The sequence below is a fragment of the Hippoglossus stenolepis genome, chromosome 1 (genome assembly GCF_022539355.2).
Source record: "Hippoglossus stenolepis isolate QCI-W04-F060 chromosome 1, HSTE1.2, whole genome shotgun sequence".
Lineage (NCBI taxonomy): Eukaryota > Metazoa > Chordata > Actinopteri > Pleuronectiformes > Pleuronectidae > Hippoglossus > Hippoglossus stenolepis.
In genome coordinates this window covers 17,400,335-17,422,101 of record NC_061483.1, presented here as the reverse complement: position 1 = coordinate 17,422,101, position 21,767 = coordinate 17,400,335, and the positions used below count along the sequence as shown (strand labels likewise).

The 21,767-nt window shown below is 41.4% G+C and overlaps 1 protein-coding gene across 2 annotated transcripts; it reads left to right on the top strand.

The window, feature by feature from the left end:
* The first annotated feature begins 860 nt into the window (after nt 1-860).
* LOC118109459 (ribosomal protein S6 kinase alpha-2) lies at nt 861-19,546 on the top strand. Of its 2 annotated transcripts, none has more exons than XM_035156591.2 (22): nt 861-1,576; nt 5,084-5,200; nt 5,704-5,785; nt 6,771-6,851; nt 7,809-7,888; nt 8,304-8,410; nt 8,494-8,531; nt 8,633-8,775; nt 10,891-10,961; nt 11,327-11,415; nt 11,950-12,014; nt 13,967-14,069; nt 14,227-14,384; nt 14,639-14,761; nt 15,194-15,283; nt 15,436-15,594; nt 15,799-15,960; nt 16,071-16,147; nt 16,394-16,511; nt 16,633-16,689; nt 16,819-16,899; nt 17,612-19,546. In XM_035156591.2, exons 1-22 carry the CDS (start codon nt 1,439-1,441, stop codon nt 17,759-17,761), a joined length of 2,289 nt encoding a protein of 762 aa, XP_035012482.2. In that variant the 5' UTR covers nt 861-1,438; the 3' UTR covers nt 17,762-19,546. The 2 variants fall into 2 exon arrangements, with proteins under 2 accessions (XP_035012482.2, XP_035012492.2); XM_035156601.2 differs by having other exon boundaries at nt 862-1,576; nt 14,227-14,372.
* Nucleotides 19,547-21,767: the final 2,221 nt, after the last annotated feature.

Sequence of the window (21,767 nt, the reverse complement as noted above, 5' to 3'; positions counted from 1 at the left end):
TAATGTTCTCCAAATCCTGTCAAACACAGGAAAGCACCAGTGTGAGCTCTGGTTTTAGTTCCAAGTTTGAGGATCACGGTTAAAGCAGCTGAGCAATTTGAAACCATAATTTAGCAAAAAAACAGGAAAAACATGTCAAGCTCAGGTCATCTGCGGATGCTTGACCCCTGCAGTCCTGATTTACCCCTATTTCATCCAATAAACCCCCATCGCCTCTGCTTCACTTGGGCTCTACCTTCACTCCCTCCTCCCTCTCTCTCTCTCTCTGGCTCTATGATTATGTAACACTGCAGCTCTGCAAAGCTGCTGATGTGACAGATCCAAGTACCTACACACACCCAGTGATCAGCCAGATCACGCTGTGCTCTCTTTGGCTGCTGTCCCCAGCTTCTGCCACCATTATTGATGTGTAGCATTGATTGCTGTCCTCAATAGTCCATTGAACTCTTGCGTAATGTGACTGGAGCTGAGCCACAGTGTTTGCTATGTTTTCGTGCGTCTTACTTTATTTTGTCATCTGTCACCTTTTTTTATCCATCGTGTGTGTGTGTGTGTGTGTGTGTGTGTGTGTGTGTGTGTGTGTGTGTGTGTGTGTGTGTGTGTGTGTGTGTGTGTGTGTGTGTGTGTGTGTGTGTGTGTGTGTGTGTGTGTGTGTGTGTCATTGGATGTCATGCAGGAGCAAAAAGGAGAAGGGACAGTGGCAGACAGGGAGAGGTAGCCGGCCTGCACCATGTGACCTCGCCAGCTGTTGCTGTATACTGGTGGGAGAAAGAGAGGGAGAGAGAGGGGGAGGTGAGGGGCAGGGGGAGAAAATGCGAGGGAGGGGTTCTGGATCTCGCCTGTGCACAATGTGACTGGTGACAATCTCTTGTTCTGCAGAGGGAGGGAGGGAGAGAGGAGGCAGCAGCAGGGGACACACACACACACACACACACACGCACCCACACACAGAGGGGCAGGGATGTGAAGAGGGTGCTCATGCACGCGCGCGCACACACACACACACGCGCACACCTCCTGATTCAGCGGAACAGATTTATTCGTCACCTCTCCCTGCAGCAGACTCACGAGGCGCGCGCCTGCTGCAAAACACCAGGCAATCCCCACACAAACCCTGCAGCGTGCACCTGCCCCGGCCCTCCTCATCCCACCACCACCACCACCACCCGTCTGTCTGAGTGGATTAACGGCTCTGGTGCAACCCGGACTGCGGCTCACACAGACGCAGGAGCTGGAGGAGCTGGAGACGCACCGGGAGTGATGGGAGAGCCGAAAAGCGACGACTGCATTGAGGATGCGCCCATTGAGGAGCTGCGGGACAAATAGATAGAGGAACAGCCAGAGCTCTTTATTTCTGCATCTCTGATTAAAAAAAACAAAAACAACCTACAGCTCCGTCCATCCCTGCTGCAGGGAGATGTCCATCACTATGGGATAGATGCACAGAAAAAAGCCAGTCCTGCCCGTTGCCATGGATACCAGCACGCGAAAATTCACAGTGCGGAGGTGGTTCTCCATCTACCTGAAGAACAAGGCGGCGAGGAGCAAGAACAACACCGGCTTCTGTCAGCTGGAGGTGAGTGCGTGTGTGCGGGGGCAAACTCGGAGACGGGTGCACGCCGGGAAGGAGGGTCACATGCACGGCTGCACCATGCATGAGAATGTGGCCGTGAAGTAATGGAAAAAGAAGCACCGGGCTCATTATGTGCTGGATGAGAGGATGTGAGGGGACACGGTGCGCACATGGGAGCGGGTGCGCGTTGTTTGGATTGTTGTGGACGTGGAGTCACTGCAGCGTCATTACAGCTGTTGCTCTGCGTGTCCGTCAGGACAACAGAAAACAGAGGACACTGTGTTTTCATACAGAGAGAGGGGGGGTGGGGGGTGTTATGGAAATGCAGTCAGACAGAAACACTAACAAGCGGCGAGGCAGGCACGTTGACAGATGAGTGGATACAGACAGATTGATTCAGTGCATGGCAGCAGTGGGGGGTCTATTTATAGCCCAAACAAACCAGTGAGGAGAGATGGGCAGTCTGCTGTTTGCAGCACATCCACCTGTACGTCTGGGATATAAATAGAAAAGAAACTCCCCTCCTCTCTCCTTTGTTGTTGTGGCTGCTGCTGATGATGATTCAGCTTGACGGGCTATCTACCTGTGTGTGTGTGTGTGTGTGTGAGTGAGTGAGTGAGTGCTTGTTCTCCTCACCAGCAAATGTCTGCCTGCTTGCGTTTGTTTACCTGTTTGGTCGACTGTCCGTCTCCATCTGTGAGGAGATGTTTTGATGCTCCGTGCGTGGATGCTCTCTTTTCTCAGAGCTCAGGGTCAGCTTCATATCAGCATCAGCAGATGTTGACGGAGCTGGAGTCGAGGCCTCGAACCTGTTTCTTTCAGGTTGATGGATGTCACTCCTGCTGCCATGGTTAAGGAATAAAGTGGTGATTAATCTTTTAAAGCAGATGTCTACTCCGCTCTCTGCGGGCTGAAACTCACACCTCAGGCCACGTACCAATGCTGCTGAGCACACTATCATATACTGCAATGCTCAATTCAAAGAGCTACATTGAATAGTAACTCCAACCTGATGGGATCACCCCGGCCATCACACCCAGGAGTCTGCAGCAGTTGTTATTTCATTATATACTCAGTACATCTGCACACCTGTAAGGTTTTATGACATCTGGCAGAGTTGTGGTGTCCACAAATAAACATCTGTGTCACGTTGCTCAAAATACCTCTGTGGTATTTCCTGCTACGATAGATGTTAACTACCTGCAAAGAGCTTCTCTCATCTTGATGACCACGTCAGGCCCTTTACAGTTCAGTTTTGACATTCATACAGTAGTTCAAGGTTCAGGTTTTATTTGTCATATGCAGGTGAACACAGGGTCATCAGTACAATGAAAGGTGTCGGACAAGAAGAAAACCGCTCAGCTCAGCAGTGCAATAGTTAAATTAAAATAAAAGCAAGGTAGAAAGAGCCTGCTATAAAAAAGTCCAATACAAAACTAAAACTACATACATTTAAATGTGAAGTGGGACATTTGTTGCAAATGAGCTAACACATTTAACTGTATAGAGTGTGTGTGGATAGTTATTGCACCGTGTGTGCATCAGTTGTTTCACATATTTCCAAATAAAGTGCAAACAGGCAGGAAAACAGCTGTGCAGAGGGTTGTTAGTCATGAGTTGACTGCAGGTTCAGGATCCCGATGGCCTGATGGTAGAAACTGTTCTTAAGCCTGGTGGAGCGTGCAGTCCTGCTCCTGTACCTTCTGCCAGATGGTACCAGTGGAAGAACAAATGTTCGCTGAACTGGCTCGGAGCACTCGTTGGTGCAGCCAGCTCACGGCGCAACAGGAAGTACATCTCTCTGCAGCATTGTCTCTATCACACGTTCCCTCACACACTGTTGGCACAGCCGTCAGAGGCCATTTGGGGTCCAGTATCTTACCCAATGCCCCCTTACAGGGGAGACTGGGATCGGGCCTCTGACCTTCTGGTTAGTGGACGACCCGCTCTTCCTCCTGCGCCAGGATATTTTACCATGATCACAGCCACACGGTCACGGCCGGTAAACAGTGTGTTGGAAAGTTCAAACCCAACCTGATATGCTCAGTTTTTTAGAACGTGGCCCTCTCATTTTAACACTTCTAAATAATAAACTTTACACGTTGTTTGTTACCTTATTTAAATAATGTAATCACTATGAACTGATACTGGTCCACATAAGCAAGCCTCAATTTAGAAGTGTAGTGAAACACTGTTTAAAAATGATAACAGATAATTCTTTGTCATCCCAGATGTTGCAATCTAGGGTGTGGATCTGCAGTTACTGTCATGTCAGCATATTGGTATTCCTTCAGCTTTGTTTCCTCGATGAGCATGAGCTGAGGGATTACCATCAGGGAATCTACGACCTCTTTTTTTGTTATTTCTTTTGAGAAATTCAAACTGATTTCTACAGAAACTGTTAAAACCATTAAAAGACGTTTCCCCTACTGGCAGAGTTTGTTCTTGCAAATGAAATAAGTATTAATGGTTGAATTTTAGTCCCATAAATTGCTTTGTTGCATTCTTCTCTTAAGGGTGAACTGTAACAGGAAAACAAACGAGCTGTGCTATTAACACAGTGTCAACGCTGATGACAGAAACAGCAGAAAAGAACTTCAATCTTATTTTTGGGCTTCACACTGAAGACTGACACTCACAAAGGAGGAGTAGATCTCATTCCATGATCAGAAGAGGTTTCTGACACCTGCTTATTAAAGTCACAATGCGTCTTTGGAACATGAAAAACAATAGGAAACCCTGATTCACTGCTCACAGCAGAAGTGACTATGTTCCCACGTGCAGCTTGACAAGCAAATGAAACCAGATTTATCACGTAGGACAAATGCACTGCAATTGTTTACTATTTCAGCACCATGCCAAACTGCACATGTGAAAGTTTTGAACCAAGTGCCTCCTCTCCGGGGGGGGAAACCTCATGGGAGGAAGAACCACAAAAATCTCACAATCATGCTGCTGAAGCTCATGGAAGCTGTTAGAACAAAATCTAATTTGAGCGACTGTCTGTCACTGATTACTGACTCCCGTAAGCATTTCATACTAGATTGAAAGTGGGTGTAAAGCTCTTATCGTTGAAAAGACGCGGACAGCTTCGCGCAGTTACAGTAGATCGTCACACTGACCAGTCTGAGCGGTGCCTCAGGTCGGCAGCTGATCATGCGCCTCACTGAGCAAACTGAATGGACTGAAAACATTAAGCGTTCACCTCGCCGCCGCTGACCTCAGCCCACACCTACCCAGCAAGAACATAATGGCTCATAAATAACCAGCTCTGTGTGTGTGTATGTGACAGAACAGGCTACTTTATTATCGTCTTTGTCTAATCAGCATAACTCTTTGATTGGCAGTAGAATGTGTTTGGATGCACATTTCCCTTCAATTTCCTCCATCGCCTTGTTCAAGTCTTGAGTTATTTTCAATGGCTGCATTTTTTCTCTGTTCTTTTCTTGTTGTTGTGGCCCTTTTGTCGTAAAGAATTGGAATATAACATCCATTGTCGGTTCTCTATAGGATGAAAGCATACTGAAGGAGATTGACATCAGCCACCACGTTAAGGAGGGCTGTGAGAAAGCAGACCCTTCTCAGTTCCAGCTGCTCAAAGTGCTGGGGCAGGGCTCCTATGGAAAGGTACGGTATACAGGCTGTCGACTGAGACCTACATACATCAGACCACATCTCGTCACAACGCCAGGCAGGGTGGGGATCTGACTGAGGGTCATGAGATCAGTGCTGACACCATGGGCCTGACAGTAACACACCAGGCCCAAGGCTCACTGCTGCATGCAGGCTTCCCTATGAGGTCTATTATAACTAGGCTGGGCGATACGGCTAAATAATATATTGAGATAAAAACATATATATATATACATACATATATAAAGTGATACATGATTATTGATATTGCACTAGTATTAACACATTTGGATTCTCTGTTTAGATGTGACTAACAATTTCCCTATGGTTTCTTCTACTAACAACACTTTAATCACATAAATACTAATATACAACGCACACATTTTCAACTCATGCTGGTTGTTAAATGTTATAACAGCCTCTTAGAAATATAAACTGTTTCAAAATCTTCTGAGTCAGAAAACGTGATGATGTCAGTGCTGGCGATGATTTCTCAGGTGTTTCTGGTGAGAAAGATCCGAGGGGTGGACAGAGGACAGCTCTATGCCATGAAGGTCCTGAAGAAAGCCACGCTGAAAGGTAAACATGAAAACGTTCAGCTACAAACACTCTGACGTGTGAAGAGACAAATTATTAATATATAGGAAATGTAAAAAAGTTTTTGCTTCCTATGCCCGGTTAAAGAAAAGCACTTGTATTTATTTAAATAGCACTTTTGGTTATATATTTGTAGCATCCAAAAACATTTACTGGATTACTGAATCTTGACTGAAATGTGTCACACTGCAATAACAGTCTTGTTCTTTATCAGTGGTCATTTGTTCGGAGTTATGTTATTCTCACAGTGACCTACATTCAGGAGGATTTAAGGTACAAGGTGTTCATTCGGGAACACTTTGTCGTGATTTAACCATTTATTGCACAAATGGGAAAACAGTGAAACTTGGCTCCATTCTTTGGACGCTCCCTGGATTAGTCACGCAGCTAAGATAAAACAGGGAGCACAAGCAAAAAGGTGGTATTTAAATGGGCAGCTTTGTTGAGCGAATGGGCTGCGGTTGGTGAGGGACTGACGAGCAGCCATAAACCAGTCTGTGGCTGACAGCTTATGACAGCTGAGCACAGGACTCCGTGTCCTGCATGAACTTGTACAATTTGTACTTTTGATTCAGACAAACTGGTTTGCGTTGAATGGGATTATTGTAAACAAGGAGGTGCTGTAAAATCAGGTTGAGATGGCATGTGCTGATTTAGTGTCTTTGTAGAAGCCTTAATCCTCTTAACCTGCGGCCCCCAGAATTTAAATAGTTATGGTCTCCTCCTGTCAAGGAGACGGATGCTGCAGTAACACTGTGATGGTAGTTTCCACTGCAGAATAGACCCTGGAACGCTGGGATGGCTCTAATCCCATCTCCACGTTTTCAATTAACTAAATGCAGTTTCAACCTAAATATAACATACACACGGTATTAGAGGCTCGTCACATTTTATCCGCATTTAGACGGAAGGAACTGAATGTAACGGCATTAATCAGATTGCACTTTGCCCACTGTGTCCTGTTTAGTCCGGGATCGTGTGCGGTCTAAAATGGAGAGAGACATTCTGGCAGAAGTGAACCATCCATTTATAGTGAAACTGCACTACGGTAAGTCTGACTGACTGACTGTTGCTGATTTGAATATCGCTCTCTCTAAAATAGTGTGTCCCCATATGTTACAACCCAGAAAAAGAATGTTACAGAATTACATGTCAAATGTTAAAGAATTGGACAGAATTTATTGAAATACTCCCCTTAAGAACACGTTCAAACATACAGACAACAGCATTACATGCACAGCTACTAGACTGGACTTAAAGTAAATTAAAAGCTCAGACAGTTTGTCTTGAGATTAAAAAAAAGGAGATGATCAGAGGCAAAGGAAAAACAAGAAGAGGAAGATTATTCCAATCAGAGGGAGCTTTGCATTTGAATGAACTATGTCTTATTTCTCGAGGAATTCTGGGGAAATTGTATTTGTCTGAGTGGATCGGAACCAAAAACTGTTTCAAATCAGGAGGGCAATTAAAACTCATTTTAAAATTAAGTCAATACAATGGAATTGCCCTCTCGATTTGTGTTGCAACCAGTTAGGTGATTTGAATGTAAAACAGTGTTGAGTTTCACAGTATCGACACCTCAGGCCGAGTACACATTTAAACAAAGCATTACGCAGCTTAAGATGATTGTCTGAGGTGTTTTGATGAATGAATAATTCTTTATGTTAAACTTTTCCATACAAGAGTTGGAATTCTGAGATAAAGGTGTCAACTGATCAAACGTTACAAATGTTATCAAGCCACCGTTTTGCTTCACATTCACATCAGATATCTGTGGCAACCTGACAGATCATATCCAGAGCAGAGATTCATGGATTGGATGAAAATGAAAAAAAGAAATTGTTGTGATGCTAATTGTGTGTGTGTGTGTGTGTGTGTGTGTGTGTGTGTGTGTGTGTGTGTGTGTGTGTGTGTGTGTGTGTGTGTGTGTGTGTGTGTGTGTGTGTGTGTGTGTGTGTGTGTGTGTGTGTGTGTGTGTGTGTGTGTGTGTGTGTGTGTTTGTCAGCCTTCCAGACAGAAGGGAAGCTCTATCTGATCCTGGACTTCCTGCGAGGAGGAGACCTTTTCACTCGTCTGTCGAAGGAGGTAGGTGTGGACTGATTTGGCTCCTTCTCTCTTTCACCGTCTCCACAGAGAAAAAAAACACTTCCAAGCCTTTATTTTCCGAGGTCTGTCATATATATTATATATAACACTGATGCAGAATCAATAGGAGTGAATATACCTGCCATCACTCTCCTTGTCAATGCTGTTTTGTTTTGACCGTCACCTCTATCACTTTGATACTGATGCATTAGCCTGTCAGTAAACACAAGACCCAACAAGTGACAAGCAATTGTTTTCTATTGAGCTGTAGCTTTCCCAAACTAACCCAATTCTATCATATTTGATTCACATTGCTGCCTTTTAAACATTTTTGAATATTTTGCCGATGTCTTTTTTGATATTTTGTGTTTTATCGTCATGTACCAATTCTCTTCCACATCTCTACCGGTACCAGGTCATGTTTACAGAAGAGGATGTGAAGTTCTACCTTGCAGAGTTGGCCCTGGCCTTGGACCATCTACACAGTCTGGGCATCATCTACAGGGACCTCAAGCCTGAGAAGTACGTAAGGCTCCCAATTGTCTATCCGTTTATTTTACAAAATTATTTAAAAACCGGATTGTAATATTAATTTCACCCAACAGTATTCTGCTGGATGAAGAAGGACATATTAAGATAACGGGTCAGTTCATCCAATCGCGGACTATCTTCTATATTATCTTCTGTTTTTGTGTTTTTATGTGTTTTTTCATGACATAGTTCTGTCTCCTCTCCATCTCTCAGACTTTGGATTGAGTAAGGAAGCCATCGACCATGATAAAAGAGCGTATTCCTTCTGTGGAACAATAGAGTACATGGCTCCAGAGGTTGTAAACAGGAGGGGACACACGCAAAGTGCTGACTGGTGGTCATTTGGGGTGCTCATGGTAAGAATTGAAATATTGACTTCTTATCTTAAAGGTTCAGTGTGTAGAATTTTGGGACATCTAGTGGTGAAGTTGCATGTTGCAGCTGAATACCCCTCACTTCACCCTCCCCTTCCAAACATGAGAGAGACCCCGTGGTAGCCTTCAGTTGTCATAAAAAGGTGTTAGGTTTGTCCAGTCTGGGCTACTGTAAAAAACATGGCGGCCTCCGTGGAGAGGACCCGCTCCTGATGTAAATATAAACTATTTAAATATAAAGGTTCCATTTTAGCATAAACAACAACAATTCTTACAATTTAGATGAAACACACTTGTGAAAACATCACTAGGATTATTTTATATTCAATTTCTGCCAATAGATCACTGTCACCTAAATCTTACACAGTGAACCTTTAAGCTGTACGACTTTCATGTTTTGAGTGCTGTAGTGTATATTCATGCCTATTATTAAAAACACCAGACACATAATATAATAATATACGTATGAGACAAGGACTCAGCCCTTAGATCATGTGCCGGTGTCCTCATTTTTCTTAATTTCTACTTTCTTCCGGCAATAAATGTATTATCGTGTGTGGCAGAATGGCCCCATCGCTTTCAGTAATCATGCATCTGCTTGATTCTGCTTGGTTTGTTAGTCTGGTGGCTTATTTTACTCATAATGAAAAGGAGATTAACGTTCACTGACAGCTGGCAGTTACATCAGGGCGCCAGGGAAAGGTGTCACCCCCTCTCTGCCCTTGGCAAGTATTTGGAATTTAGAAAATTCAAAAAACCAACCCAAACAAATTCCACGTCTAAATTGTCCTGCTGAACTACACAGGGGTTTGAAAACTGAAGAAGGAAGAGGTATACATTAAAACAGTATTTATGGAAAAATCCATAAGTAGGATTTTCATTTAATTGGAAACATTGTACTGTAATTTTTGGGACAGTATTTCAGACGTGCTGACAGATTTGTTGCCACTCATAAAAGTCATCAGGCTGTTTTATGAGCTCCATTAATCTATACCAGGACAAGTTATGCGTTTTATAATTCTATATATTGGATTCATATTTCGTGGAGGTTAATAATGTTCTGTATAATTGATTTATGTATCTCTAGCTAGTGATGTAATATTTAACATTTTACTAGTTATCAGTCTCTGTTTTAGGCGTAGACTGCTGCACAGTTTGTTGAAACAAATTTATTAGATTATTTCGAAATACAACATGATCTACTATTAACTCGACTATATTTTTCTTACATATGGCAAATAGACATACAGGTGATTGAAATAGTTCTTTAAGTGTTGTTTAGTTTTGACACTAAGGTTCATAAAGGTAACTGATTAAAAATGATTATTAATGTATGATAATCGTTGTGTATTTTTTTTTACATTTTATTTATAAAGACAAAGTAAAACAATAAAGAGAACACAACAAACAATAAACAAGCTGCCAGATCTAAAGAAATACAAAAGACGACCAGTCCAAATTGTCCGAAAAGTCCAGAAGTGGGTTGAGGGTCAGTCCATGTGATACAAACCGGGTGTGGCCGAGGAAGGTCCAAAGAGAGGACCAGAAAACCCAGAGTCCTGTCAGATCAGGCCCAGTGTAGTGCTATTCAGTGATAAGCAGTAAACAGTGTAATAAAACATAAGCAATATATTTATTTCTTAGACTGACGCCTCTCTCTGCGAATCTGCTCGATGAAGTGTCCCCAGATCTTAAGAAACTTAAAGTGGGAACTTGACAGAGCGAATTTCTTTGAGGTATAAACATGAAACCATGTCATTACGCCATTTATTAAAGCAAGGAGGAGAAACAGATTTGTACTCCCGCAGACTAACCCTTTTAGCTTTTATCATACCGAACATTAGGGCTTGACTGATGGAAGAGTCAGGAAACACTATCAGGAATTAACTGTGTGCTGTAAATGTCACTGTATTGAAATATGTCCTCCCAAAAACTCCTAAACTTGGGGCAGAACCAGATAGTGCACTCGTTTTAAATAAAATATCAAAGCATTAACAGTTCCTAATGTTGCAATGAATGAAACTTGCATTGAGTATAAACGTTTGACACACTTTCCAGCTGACGTGTTCTGATCCTTTGTTATCGTCTGTTTTCCAGTTTGAGATGTTGACAGGATCGTTACCATTCCAGGGAAAAGATCGAAAAGAAACAATGGCATTTATTCTGAAGTAAGACTGAACAAACTGTTTGCATTTATTATTGTTATCCCTAAAGCCTTTAATTGATCACCAACTCCTAATAAAGTGTGTGGATACAGATTTTTAAATTGTTGAGTTTTAAATTGTTTAACAATATCTAGCATATATTTTTGATGTGTTATGTTTCATTAGTGTCGTGTTCTCTGTGTCTGAGAGAAGTAACAGTGGTTTTCCTTATACACAGCAAGAACAGGAAGTTATTTCATTTAGCTTCTATATTCTGATAACTTCCTCTTTCCCACTGCAGCTTCTTTTCTATGTTGTATATTATGATTCACACTATTGGTTGTTCACACTGAGAGTACATTAACATGTTTCTTGTTTTGTCTTCACAGGGCTAAGCTGGGAATGCCACAGTTCCTCAGTCCTGAGGTGCAGAGTTTATTAAGAGCGCTCTTTAAGAGGAACCCTGCTAATCGACTAGGTAGTGTATACGACACAGGTCTTACATGGAGGGATGCAAAAAAATGTAATGGAGACAGTGAGGCAGCGCAGAATTATTTAGAAAAACAGGTCGGTTAATATGAAGCAACTTGCACATAAGTCCTGGGGAGATAAAGCTATAAACCCTCATCCTGGTGTAGTAACGTTATATTCAACAAATCTGTCCTGTTAATAGTTCTGATGACGTCACTTAAACAATAGAAAAGCTAAAGCAATGGTTTGTATTTCACAGCTTTACATTACATTACATATCATGTAGCTGAGGCTTTTATCCAAAGCGACTTACAATAAGTGCATTCAGCTGCCACATCTACACGATAGCTCTGTGAAGTGACACCATTTGTGTCCAAGCAGCCGAATCCTTACGGTGGTCCGTTAGAAATACAAAAAAAAACTGTTTTCCTTCTCCCTGTGTGTCGATTTAGTTTATAATGAATGGGTGTTTTTGCCAAACAGATGTACGATGAACAATGACACCATTCTCTCCATCTGCCTGTGTCTGTGTGACTGATAGGTGCGGGACCAGATGGAGTGGAAGAAATAAAAAGACATCGCTTCTTTGCGTCAATAGACTGGATTGTAAGTACAATGTGTCAGACTATTCTTCATTCGACTTCATTTTAAGCCATCTATAGCCCACTTTTAAAAATTATACTGTTAACTTGTATTATACAAATGTCATTACACACAAGCTGTATACACAATGCAGACAAATAACTTCTCTCTGGATGCTGTAGTTGTTGTTTCATATCGTCGAAATCCTGCAGCTGTTCTTCCACTTCCTCTGAAGATGCCGACAAATATTAAACATCCTTATAGTTTTTGTTTAGTGTCAAAATCCCAAACTTCCCCTCGTGGGTGTCTTACCCAACTTGAGTGGAACTAATCCTCTTATCTATAATAACCTTTCTCACATGGAAAATGTGTTAATGTGCAAATGCTCCGGCTCCAATCATTGCCCTTTGATAGCGTCATTTAACCTTGACATCCACCCGACGTGCGCTGCTTCAAAAGGACCATTCTTCCAGCTATGAGCTTCTATTTAAGAAGCCTGTCAAACATCACAGAATCATGCTGAGGGATTCCTTTTGTTCATGGCGAAGTGGAAAGCTCTTCCTTTAGGTCGTTGGGTTACATGTCAGCAACATTCATGCTGCAGAGGCCTTACGCTGCATCCCCCCCCTGACACGAGCAACTCAGCAAAATGTCATTAGTGAAGAGCAGAGCACTTATGTAACTACTGTATACGGGATGATTTCAGGGTTTTATTAACATCATTTTGTACAGTATGTGCTGCACAGTGTGAGTGGGAATACCAGCTTCCCCCTGTGTAAAGAATAAACGTCTTCTTTGCCACAAATTTAATGGTAACCATACTGCCTGCATATTTATCTATAGTGTAGATACATATAGATTCTACACTAAGCTAAAAAGAACTTAGAGACCTTGTGGTCAAACTGTTGAATCCATTTTTTATCGGCGATGTTCGGAGGGGTCTGTGATTCCTGTTTATCCGCTGTTGTGAGATGTGATGCTCTCATCTCTAACAAAATCCACCATTATCTGCTTCACATGCTCACTAATCTCTGCCCTCGCCACCGGCTCGCACATTAGTCCTCACCATTACTTTTACTACCTACTCGCCTCCTGCCAAACACAACATTTTCCTATTTACAGATGGTGTCGCTGGCTTGATGTGACAAGCTATCAGTAAGAGGCTTACGTTCTCCTCCACACTATGCTAATTAAATCACTGCGCAGCATCAGGCCCAGTGAGCCCTCGCTGCGTCGGCATCCTCTCCGTGTTTATCGGGAATCTTGTTTGACTTTCTTTTTTTTCCCATTTTAATTTTGAGGAATTTCTTTCATAAATCTGATGAAAGTGACAGAGCCGGGAACATCTCAGCAGCTGAGCAGCACAGAGGATGTCCATTGCAAATCAAATAGTAAATATCAGAGTGCGTTAGTGGTCACAGACCCACCATGAATAAAGCTTTAGCAACCTTTCCCCCAATGTTGCTGTTGTCTGCTGCAGTTATTTAATGTGTTAACAACTGACACTGCAAAAGTGACACCTGCAGGCCATACTTAGTATTACACTTACTCAAAGGAAAAAAATATGATCTGAATTCTCGTCTGGTACATGATGGGCAGAGCAAAGCTTTCATTCGGCTTCGCATTACACTACCTAAAATAACATAGATTACTTTTTCATCACTGTCTTTGAAATCATCATCCAAACACGCCAAATATTATTTCCTGGCCTAGTTTATATTGACATTCTTTATTTTATTCACTTCTGTTCAGATTAAAGTTTATTTCTTTTAGTTTATTCTCTGATCTTCTCATTAAGTTTTAAGATCAGGCTGTGTGACGGTTGTGGAACACAAGTCGTATAATCCAGTGACATTACAAACAACTATAATACTATAATAATGCTTAAAGTTTTGTTGGTGACTCTTTTCACGATACGTTTACATTATGTTGTCTTGTAAAGTTGCTCCATCTGTTGTTGTTGTTGTTTTCTGTAGAAGTTGTTCAAGAGGGAAATGAGGCCTCCTTTCAAACCAACTGTCGGGAGACCTGAGGACACTTTTCATTTTGACCCCGAGTTCACCTCCAGAACACCAACTGGTAACCAACACACACACACACACACACACACTGTTATATTGTAGATATTGATACGTACACATACCATACAATGCATAGATTAAATCAAGAAGTGTATCAGAAGATCATAGAAAACTACTGTGTTCATATTTGTATCTTTGTGTGTTTGCATATCCAGATTCTCCGGGCATCGCTCCCAGTGGGAACACACACCAGCTCTTTCGCGGTTTCAGCTTTGTGGCAACGAATCAAAATCAGGAGGCCAGTGTTGCTCCAGTGGCGACTTCTCGTCAGGAGGTCACCAACATGGACCCCATCGCACAGGTAACTGTGTCTGTAAGAAAACAGCTCATGTCCTGACCACAGCTTATTAAATACTGTCACACACATTTAATAAAGTCATTGAGTAAATCACTGAATTAAACTCTGTGACACATAAACAGTCTGTATAATAAAGGGACTTATGTTTAATGATGCTCACATTTATAACTGTTACCGTCATGGCCGACCATCAGCACCTTACTAAACAAAGCAGTTACTCACACACTTAATAACTCTATGTTCTCTGCGTGGACTTCTGTTTCCCGCAGCATCTCCGTGGTGACGTAGCGTTCAGTGAGGTTTACGAGCTGAAGGAAGAAGTCGGACAGACTGCGACCTCTGTCTGCAAAAGGTGTCTGCACAGAGTTACTGCTGTGGAGTATTCAGTGAAGGTACTGGACACTAAACCTCATACAAAGTGTGCAGATGTTCTCTTCACTTTTCAGTTCGGGTCAGTGCTGGGTTAAACAGTGGGTGAACGCAGTGCTTCAATAAAAGGTAGAGCTCTTTATTGTGGACGATGGCAATAACAATAAAAAGGCACTGACAAACATCCACTGAAACAACACAATAAAACACCATAAGAGAGCCGTTCGGTTGCGTTGAGCTAAAAGTGCAAAATACTTAATATCTTTAACAATACTTCAAGTTAAAAGGAATAAATACATTAATTAAATCTTCCCAACCTAGTCTGCATATTCTGGATGAGTGAACCATTACGGGAGGAAGTTTGATTATTAAACAAAGCCTCTGAAACAATCTGCTAAGTTCATCCTGACCTTTAGAATATTCTGTTTTTCACAATGTGTCCTGTTTGTTTCCAGATATTTGAAAAAACGAGGAAAGATCCATCAGAGGAGATTGAGATTCTGTTGAGATATGGACAGCATTCAAATATTATCACCCTGAAGGATGTAAGTGTAACACAGCCGCACCTCACAACTGTATAATGCTGCATAACTGTAAAATTCAGTGAGGAACTGTAGATCTTTGTTTACCACATCATTATGTAGAGGATATCATTATTTTCCTTCAGCATTTTAATGAGCTACATTTCTCCCTGTAGGTGTTTGATGATGGTCAGAGTGTTTTCCTGGTCCAGGATTTACTGAGAGGCAAAGAGCTGCTGGACAGAGTTCTGACGGTGCCAAGTTTCACAGAGAGAGATGCATCAGACATCGTCTGCACGCTGGCCAAGACTGTGGAATATTTACACTCACTGGGGGTGAGATGGAGACACAGAGGGAAAAAAAGATATTTGTTGGAACTCTAAACACAGGACTTCATGATGTTGTTATGCTGACTCGCAAAATACTTAATGTCTCTGCTTGATTTAGAAGATTCAGCGGCAGTAAAAGCACTGTGTTGCACTGGGAAAGTCATCTTACGTTCATATGCTTTTGTCTGTGTATGTCTCTCCCTTTTCTAGGTTGTGCATCGAGACCTGAAGCCCAGTAACATCCGCTACTCCGACGACAGCGGACGTCCAGAATGCATCAGGATCTGTGATTTTGGATTTGCCAAACAGCTCCGAGCTGAAAATGGCTTGTTGATGACGCCGTGTTACACGGCTACATTCATGGCTCCTGAGGTACACCAGTCGTCTCAATCACGACAAGTGTCTTCCATTATAACACAGCCATTAAAAAATACTTTTGTCAGAGGAACTGATCTCACCCTGAAATGTTCATGTGTGTGCAGGTTCTGAAGAAACAGGGTTATGATGCAGCCTGTGACATCTGGAGTATGGGGATCCTGCTTTACACCATGATAGCTGGGTCAGTTTAGAGTTTGAAGCCAAAGCTCCCCCTCCTACTGTAGAACACATAGGTTTTCAATCAACTCTGCTTTGGAGGTTATTTCTAATGATCTTCTGTACAGTGGGTTTTTATCATGTCTGGATTTTATTATTTCAGAGGTAGCACATTTTAGAAAGTCCTCTATACATCTGACTTATTCTCTGTTGTTCTTGTTCACCAAACTTTTCTGTTGCACTCTGTAATTTTTATATTCACATTGGTCAGGTTCAGCCCGTTTGCCAGCAGCCCTGAGGACACAGCAGAGGAGATTCTGGCTCAAATCGGCAGCGGGAAAGTCACCATCACAGGAGGGAACTGGGACCTGGTGTCAGATGCTGCCAAGGTGAGAGTTTAACATTTTTGTGGGGAAATGTATAAATATAAAATGGTTCTGTTGCTGATATAATAATACAATTAATACTAATACCACCTGTGTGTGTCTCCATACTGTGTGTGTGTGATAGGACATTGTGATTAAGATGCTCCATGTGGATCCTCACCAGCGCCTGACTGCTCCCCAGGTACTACATGTATTATGACGTATAATGTGACTTAGTGTGACCTGTTAGGTTATAGGTCAGGCTTGCTACTATTTGATGAGCTGTTGAAATAAAACCTCATGAAATCCTCATCACTGTGCTGATTCTCAGGTTCTTCGTCACCCCTGGGTTGTAGAGAGAGACCAGCTCTCTGACAGAGGTCTCACCAGACAAGATGCAGTCACCGTCAAGGTCAGACCATTTGTGCATATGTGTGTGTGTGTGTGTGTGTGTGTGTGTGTGTGTGTGTGTGTGTGTGTGTGTGTGTGTGTGTGTGTGTGTGTGTGTGTGTGTGTAGATTCCCATTAGGACGAGCATATTATCTCTGTATTAATACCATATTAATACAAAGGAAACAATATCAGTGTAAATCTAAATATTTGCGACTGAAAATATAGCACTTACATTAAATTAAAACACAAACCAGTAATTCTACTCTTTAAACCTCCGATACTAGCTTAACTTCACATTTGTTTTAAAAATTAATAGTGTAGCATAAAGATGAGTGTTTCCTGAAAATTAAATACTTTCATATTTTTCAAATATATTCAAATATATTAAAACCTTGTAAGCAGAGAATGAGATTTGAATTTATTTTTAAATGTACCATCTGTACTTCAGTGTTTCAGTGTTTGAATACAAACCCCATATTGCTTTAAATGTATTTATCTTACAAAGTTTGTATTCTGCAATTATTTTTGGAAATGTCCTTATCTCATAAATATATACTTGCATGGTTTATATTAGCATCAGTAAAATTTATTGCAATGTAATATACTGAAATATGTTTGTGTAAGTGTCCATAAGGTGGAGCTGTTTGCTAGTTATTGGTTGCTTGTATGCTGGACCACAATGCAGTCATTTCGTCAGTGTGATATAATGTCCGTTTATTGTGTTCCACCAGGGGGCGCTGTCGGCCACCTACTCTGCTCTGAAACGCTGCACTCCCACTCCCGTCCTGGAGCCCGTTCAGGCCTCCAGCCTGGCCCAGAGGAGAGTGATGAGGAAAGTGGGGAGTCCGGAAATTAGTTCAGACCCTAAAGGCGAGGAGTAACTCCAAGGAGATGAACTGTAGGCCCAAAACATGAGAGAAGATCTACTCTTATTTTGAAAAGCACAAACCTTGTGAGGGCATGCTCATGGGCCGATAACCTGAATGTAGCTGATCAGAGAAACGAGGATATTCAACACGTGCGAGAGCTACCAGAGACATGGTGGCAGGTTTTTAAATAAACATTAGGAACTAAACCCAATTTACTAGCCTCGACATTAAGATCTGTTCACTTTAGTTCACATCAATTTTAAATCTTAAAATTTTAAATATGATACTCTGCGATCTAAGATCCATCACATGCATCTGCACAGAGAACATGATACATATATATATATATATATATATATATATAATATTGACCTTGCCCTCCAGACTTTTCTATCGTCTGATCATCGTATAAAATGACCATGGATTTCTATCCATATTTACCTGTATTTTATTCATACATGTCAGAATAAAATTACGCTATAGTGCAATATATACGGATGCACTGTTACCTGCCTTGATCCAGCTGGAAAAATGTCCACCACAATCAGAGATCACCAGTTTTCTATGCCACACAACAACATGCCAAATAAGTTTCCATGTTCAGCACATACATGTACGTCAGCCGGAGGTCATGGACAGATAAACGTTAACGCCATCTTCCAGCATCATGACTCTCAAGGTTTTTTGTCCTATCAGTCTTCTTAAATCTGCAGTTATGCATGTTACAGGCGTTAATATTCTACCAAAGGGAGTTGTAACAATACCATTGAAGTCTTACTGTTCATAATAAGCGTAATAATTTCACTGTATCTTCCAAGAAATGCAGCCTTTGCCTCTTGTAAAAAAAATATGATGTTTAATGTGTCACTGCTGCACTTCCCAGTCCAGGTGGAGCAGTCACGTGTTGTGGTGTCAACACTTAGTTTGTCGTGCGTTTTCATAACATATTCGAGACGTCATTTGGCTTCAGAGTTGTCATAAATCTGGAGAGCAGAAGCTAAACTCTTCGGCCTGTGCTACTTTGTATTATTTCAGTGAGATAGTTCATCATTCTGTGTGTGTGTGTGTGTGCGTGTATGTTCAGCAGCCGGTTGGCTCCTGTGTGCTGTTAGTGTCTGAAAGCCAAAACGTTTGTGTCAGAGGTATGTATGAGCTGTCTATTGCTGCTGCCCCCGATTGTAACTAATGAGCTGTACGATCACAAATACGAGGTAAGACTGAGCGGCGCGGTTTGCAGACGGGAGTTGGCGCACCTGTGTGTTGGTCCAGTAGCAGTGTTGTACAGTTTACTAGTAGGAATCTAGATCATGCCGCCCCACAGTTAATAAGCATACTTACCAGTCGGAGGCGAAACAAAATATATTGTGTGTAACCAATAAGCACTGTAGCGGCAATACAGCATTTTCTGTACATATATTATTTCCTGATAGACAAACTGTATGTGTTGTGTTGCACTGCTCGACTGCGTGAGGTGGAGCCGGGGCTGATGCAACTATGAGTATGCAGACAAAGCTGTACATAGTGTGTCGTCGAGGTAAAGCTGTAAATACTGTACTGTTGAATTATTTTAAGAGGTAAATAGGTTGCGATCGTGTAAATATACTGTTCTGCACAAGCATCAGCAAACACTAACACTGTACATATTGTGTTTGCGGATATATTAATGGTACATGCAGCGTAATACTGTGATGTGCATCCATTGCTCAGAGTGTACATACTGTCTATACCCGGCCAATCTATTAAATAATTGGCTGGAATGCCAAAGTTTTACAAATAAAGGAAAAGGACAGAAAAGCAGTGAAATGAATTGAAGTGTTTTTAATCATGTATGTCATTACTTACACACGTGTGCCTGCATATGTGTGTGTGTGCGGAAGAGAGGTACAAACACAAATCAGGATGTTTGACTGAACACTCATGACTGATAATCGAACACTATCAGCAGGTTTCTTCTATGTGGAGTCCAACGTTTCTCATATAAACATCTGGGTTTGAATAAGTAAAACTATGAATGCTTTTTTAATTCTTATCGCTTATGTTGCAGTACTGTTGCATTCATTTGTATATTTCTTAATATTTAAATTTAAGCCATTACCCAGACAAACAAAGCAATTACACAATCGCATAAATTTTCACTTAATATTTCTGAAACCATAAAACAGCAACTGAGCTACAAGATGTAACAGTTTGATGGTTGAATAAGCAGCAAGTGATAAAGCCGAGCTGAGATGTGGGACTTACAGCCTCTGTGTTGTCACTATAAATCTACTAATGATATACATAATTATAATATGTACGACAACAGTTAATATGACCAATGAACATGGAGCTTTTTGTTGAGATATTTTTATCCCTCATGGTTTTGTTTATTTATAATTGTAGAAAGACATGTCCTCATAAACATTAAATGCCGGGCAGCAGTTTTATTTTATGATTTGATGTCACCCCCTCTTTGTTTATTTGTGTATGGTTATAAATTTTGCTTCTTCATAAAAATAAAAAAAAGCATATAAAAAATCATGAGGGATGCTATGATGCAAGGAATTAAGTTTGAGTGAAAGCATAGCTCCAAGACAAGCACAAATAATAAGATATACAATGGTGACTTTCATTAACACACAATAAAATTATAATCAACTGTAGTTTGTGCTTTCAAAAAATACATCATAAGACACAAAATGAAACACACGTACACTTGGTGTTCAGTTAGTGTGAGAAGTTTAACTAACTAAATGTGACAAATTATGAAAAGTACAATTACCAGTCTGTGCATTATCACGTCAGTGTTATTTTACATTCAGCACACAGGGTCGCACCTTAACACCGAAAAAATGTGTTTCCTGAAATCAATACATCCCGAATTAGGGGAAGAAAAACAGTTCACCTGGAACTTTAAAAAACAGGTTTGCCGAGGTCGTCGTTTTTTCCCTCTTCTGACTGGTTCCGACTCCTTTCAGCTGCTTCCAGATATAAATGACAAACGGTCATATTGAGCTTTTCTAGTCTTGAAGATCGCCCAAAGCTCTTTTCAGTTTTGCCATACGCCCAGCACACACACATTCACACAGTATTGCAGCACTTTCTCCATCACACATCACCCACACACTGCTGTCAGGGGCAATTTGGGGTTCAGCTTCTTGCCCAAGGACACTTCGGGCAGACTGGGAGTGGTGGAAAGTGGACGACTCGCTCTACCTCCTGAGCCACAGCTACCCCAAAAAATGCTACGAGTCCGATACTGTACAGTTTAAAGTATCGATTACATATAATATTAGAAATATGATATTTTGTAGTCAATACCAAAGTATTTTTTATTATTATTTTGATAAATGTTTATTGTCATACAGTTTTAATTGGTGGGAGGTGAGTTACTGTATCTAACCTTGCTCTCCGTCCTTGATCTTGTGGCAGCAGGGACTTGTCAGAGCCACTAGATGGCAACCAATCACAGCCTTTACTCTTTCCATTTTCTTTGCAGAAGTTCTCCCTTTAGATCCATAATCTCTGGGAAAAAAAGAAGAAGAGGGAGAAAAAAAAAACTCTTTAATTTATATCAACCACCGCGCTCACACTCTGTTCCATAAAAGCTTTTAGCAGGTGCTGAGCTGATGTGTCAGGTGGGTGTGGCCGGCTCATCAGGCCTGACATTTAAGTGCAGTAGTGCTCTGAGCAAAAGGGATTGTAGGATATGAGTAGATACAGATGACAAGCCCCCCTGCGAAGATGATTGCAGTGGAGTGACAAGAGGAGAGCAAACAACAGATCGAGGAAGGAGAACATGTCAGGAGGGGACACATGAAAGGCAAAAGAAAGAGAGGAGAAGAGCTTCCAGAAACAATAACTCAACCCAACAATTACAGCTTCGTCAGAATTTAGATTATCTTTCATAAAAGGGAGAACTTTGATATTTAGTATTTGAAACTTGGATTTTCTTCTTTCTTCTCATTACATCTTGTTTCTTCAAGTTAAAATATTTTCTAGCTTCAACAAATCACTTAAATTTGTGTTGGCACACAAT

What these genes read in the sequence shown, in the direction of transcription:
- LOC118109459 (XM_035156591.2), top strand. Translation starts at nt 1,439, where the DNA reads ATGCACAGAAAAAAGCCAGTCCTGCCCGTTGCCATGGATACCAGCACG. An exon ending in CTGTGGAGTATTCAGTGAAG is followed by an intron (nt 14,762 to 15,193) that starts GTACTGGACACT and finishes GTTTGTTTCCAG; the next exon opens with ATATTTGAAAAAACGAGGAA. An exon ending in AGCGCCTGACTGCTCCCCAG is followed by an intron (nt 16,690 to 16,818) that starts GTACTACATGTA and finishes GCTGATTCTCAG; the next exon opens with GTTCTTCGTCACCCCTGGGT.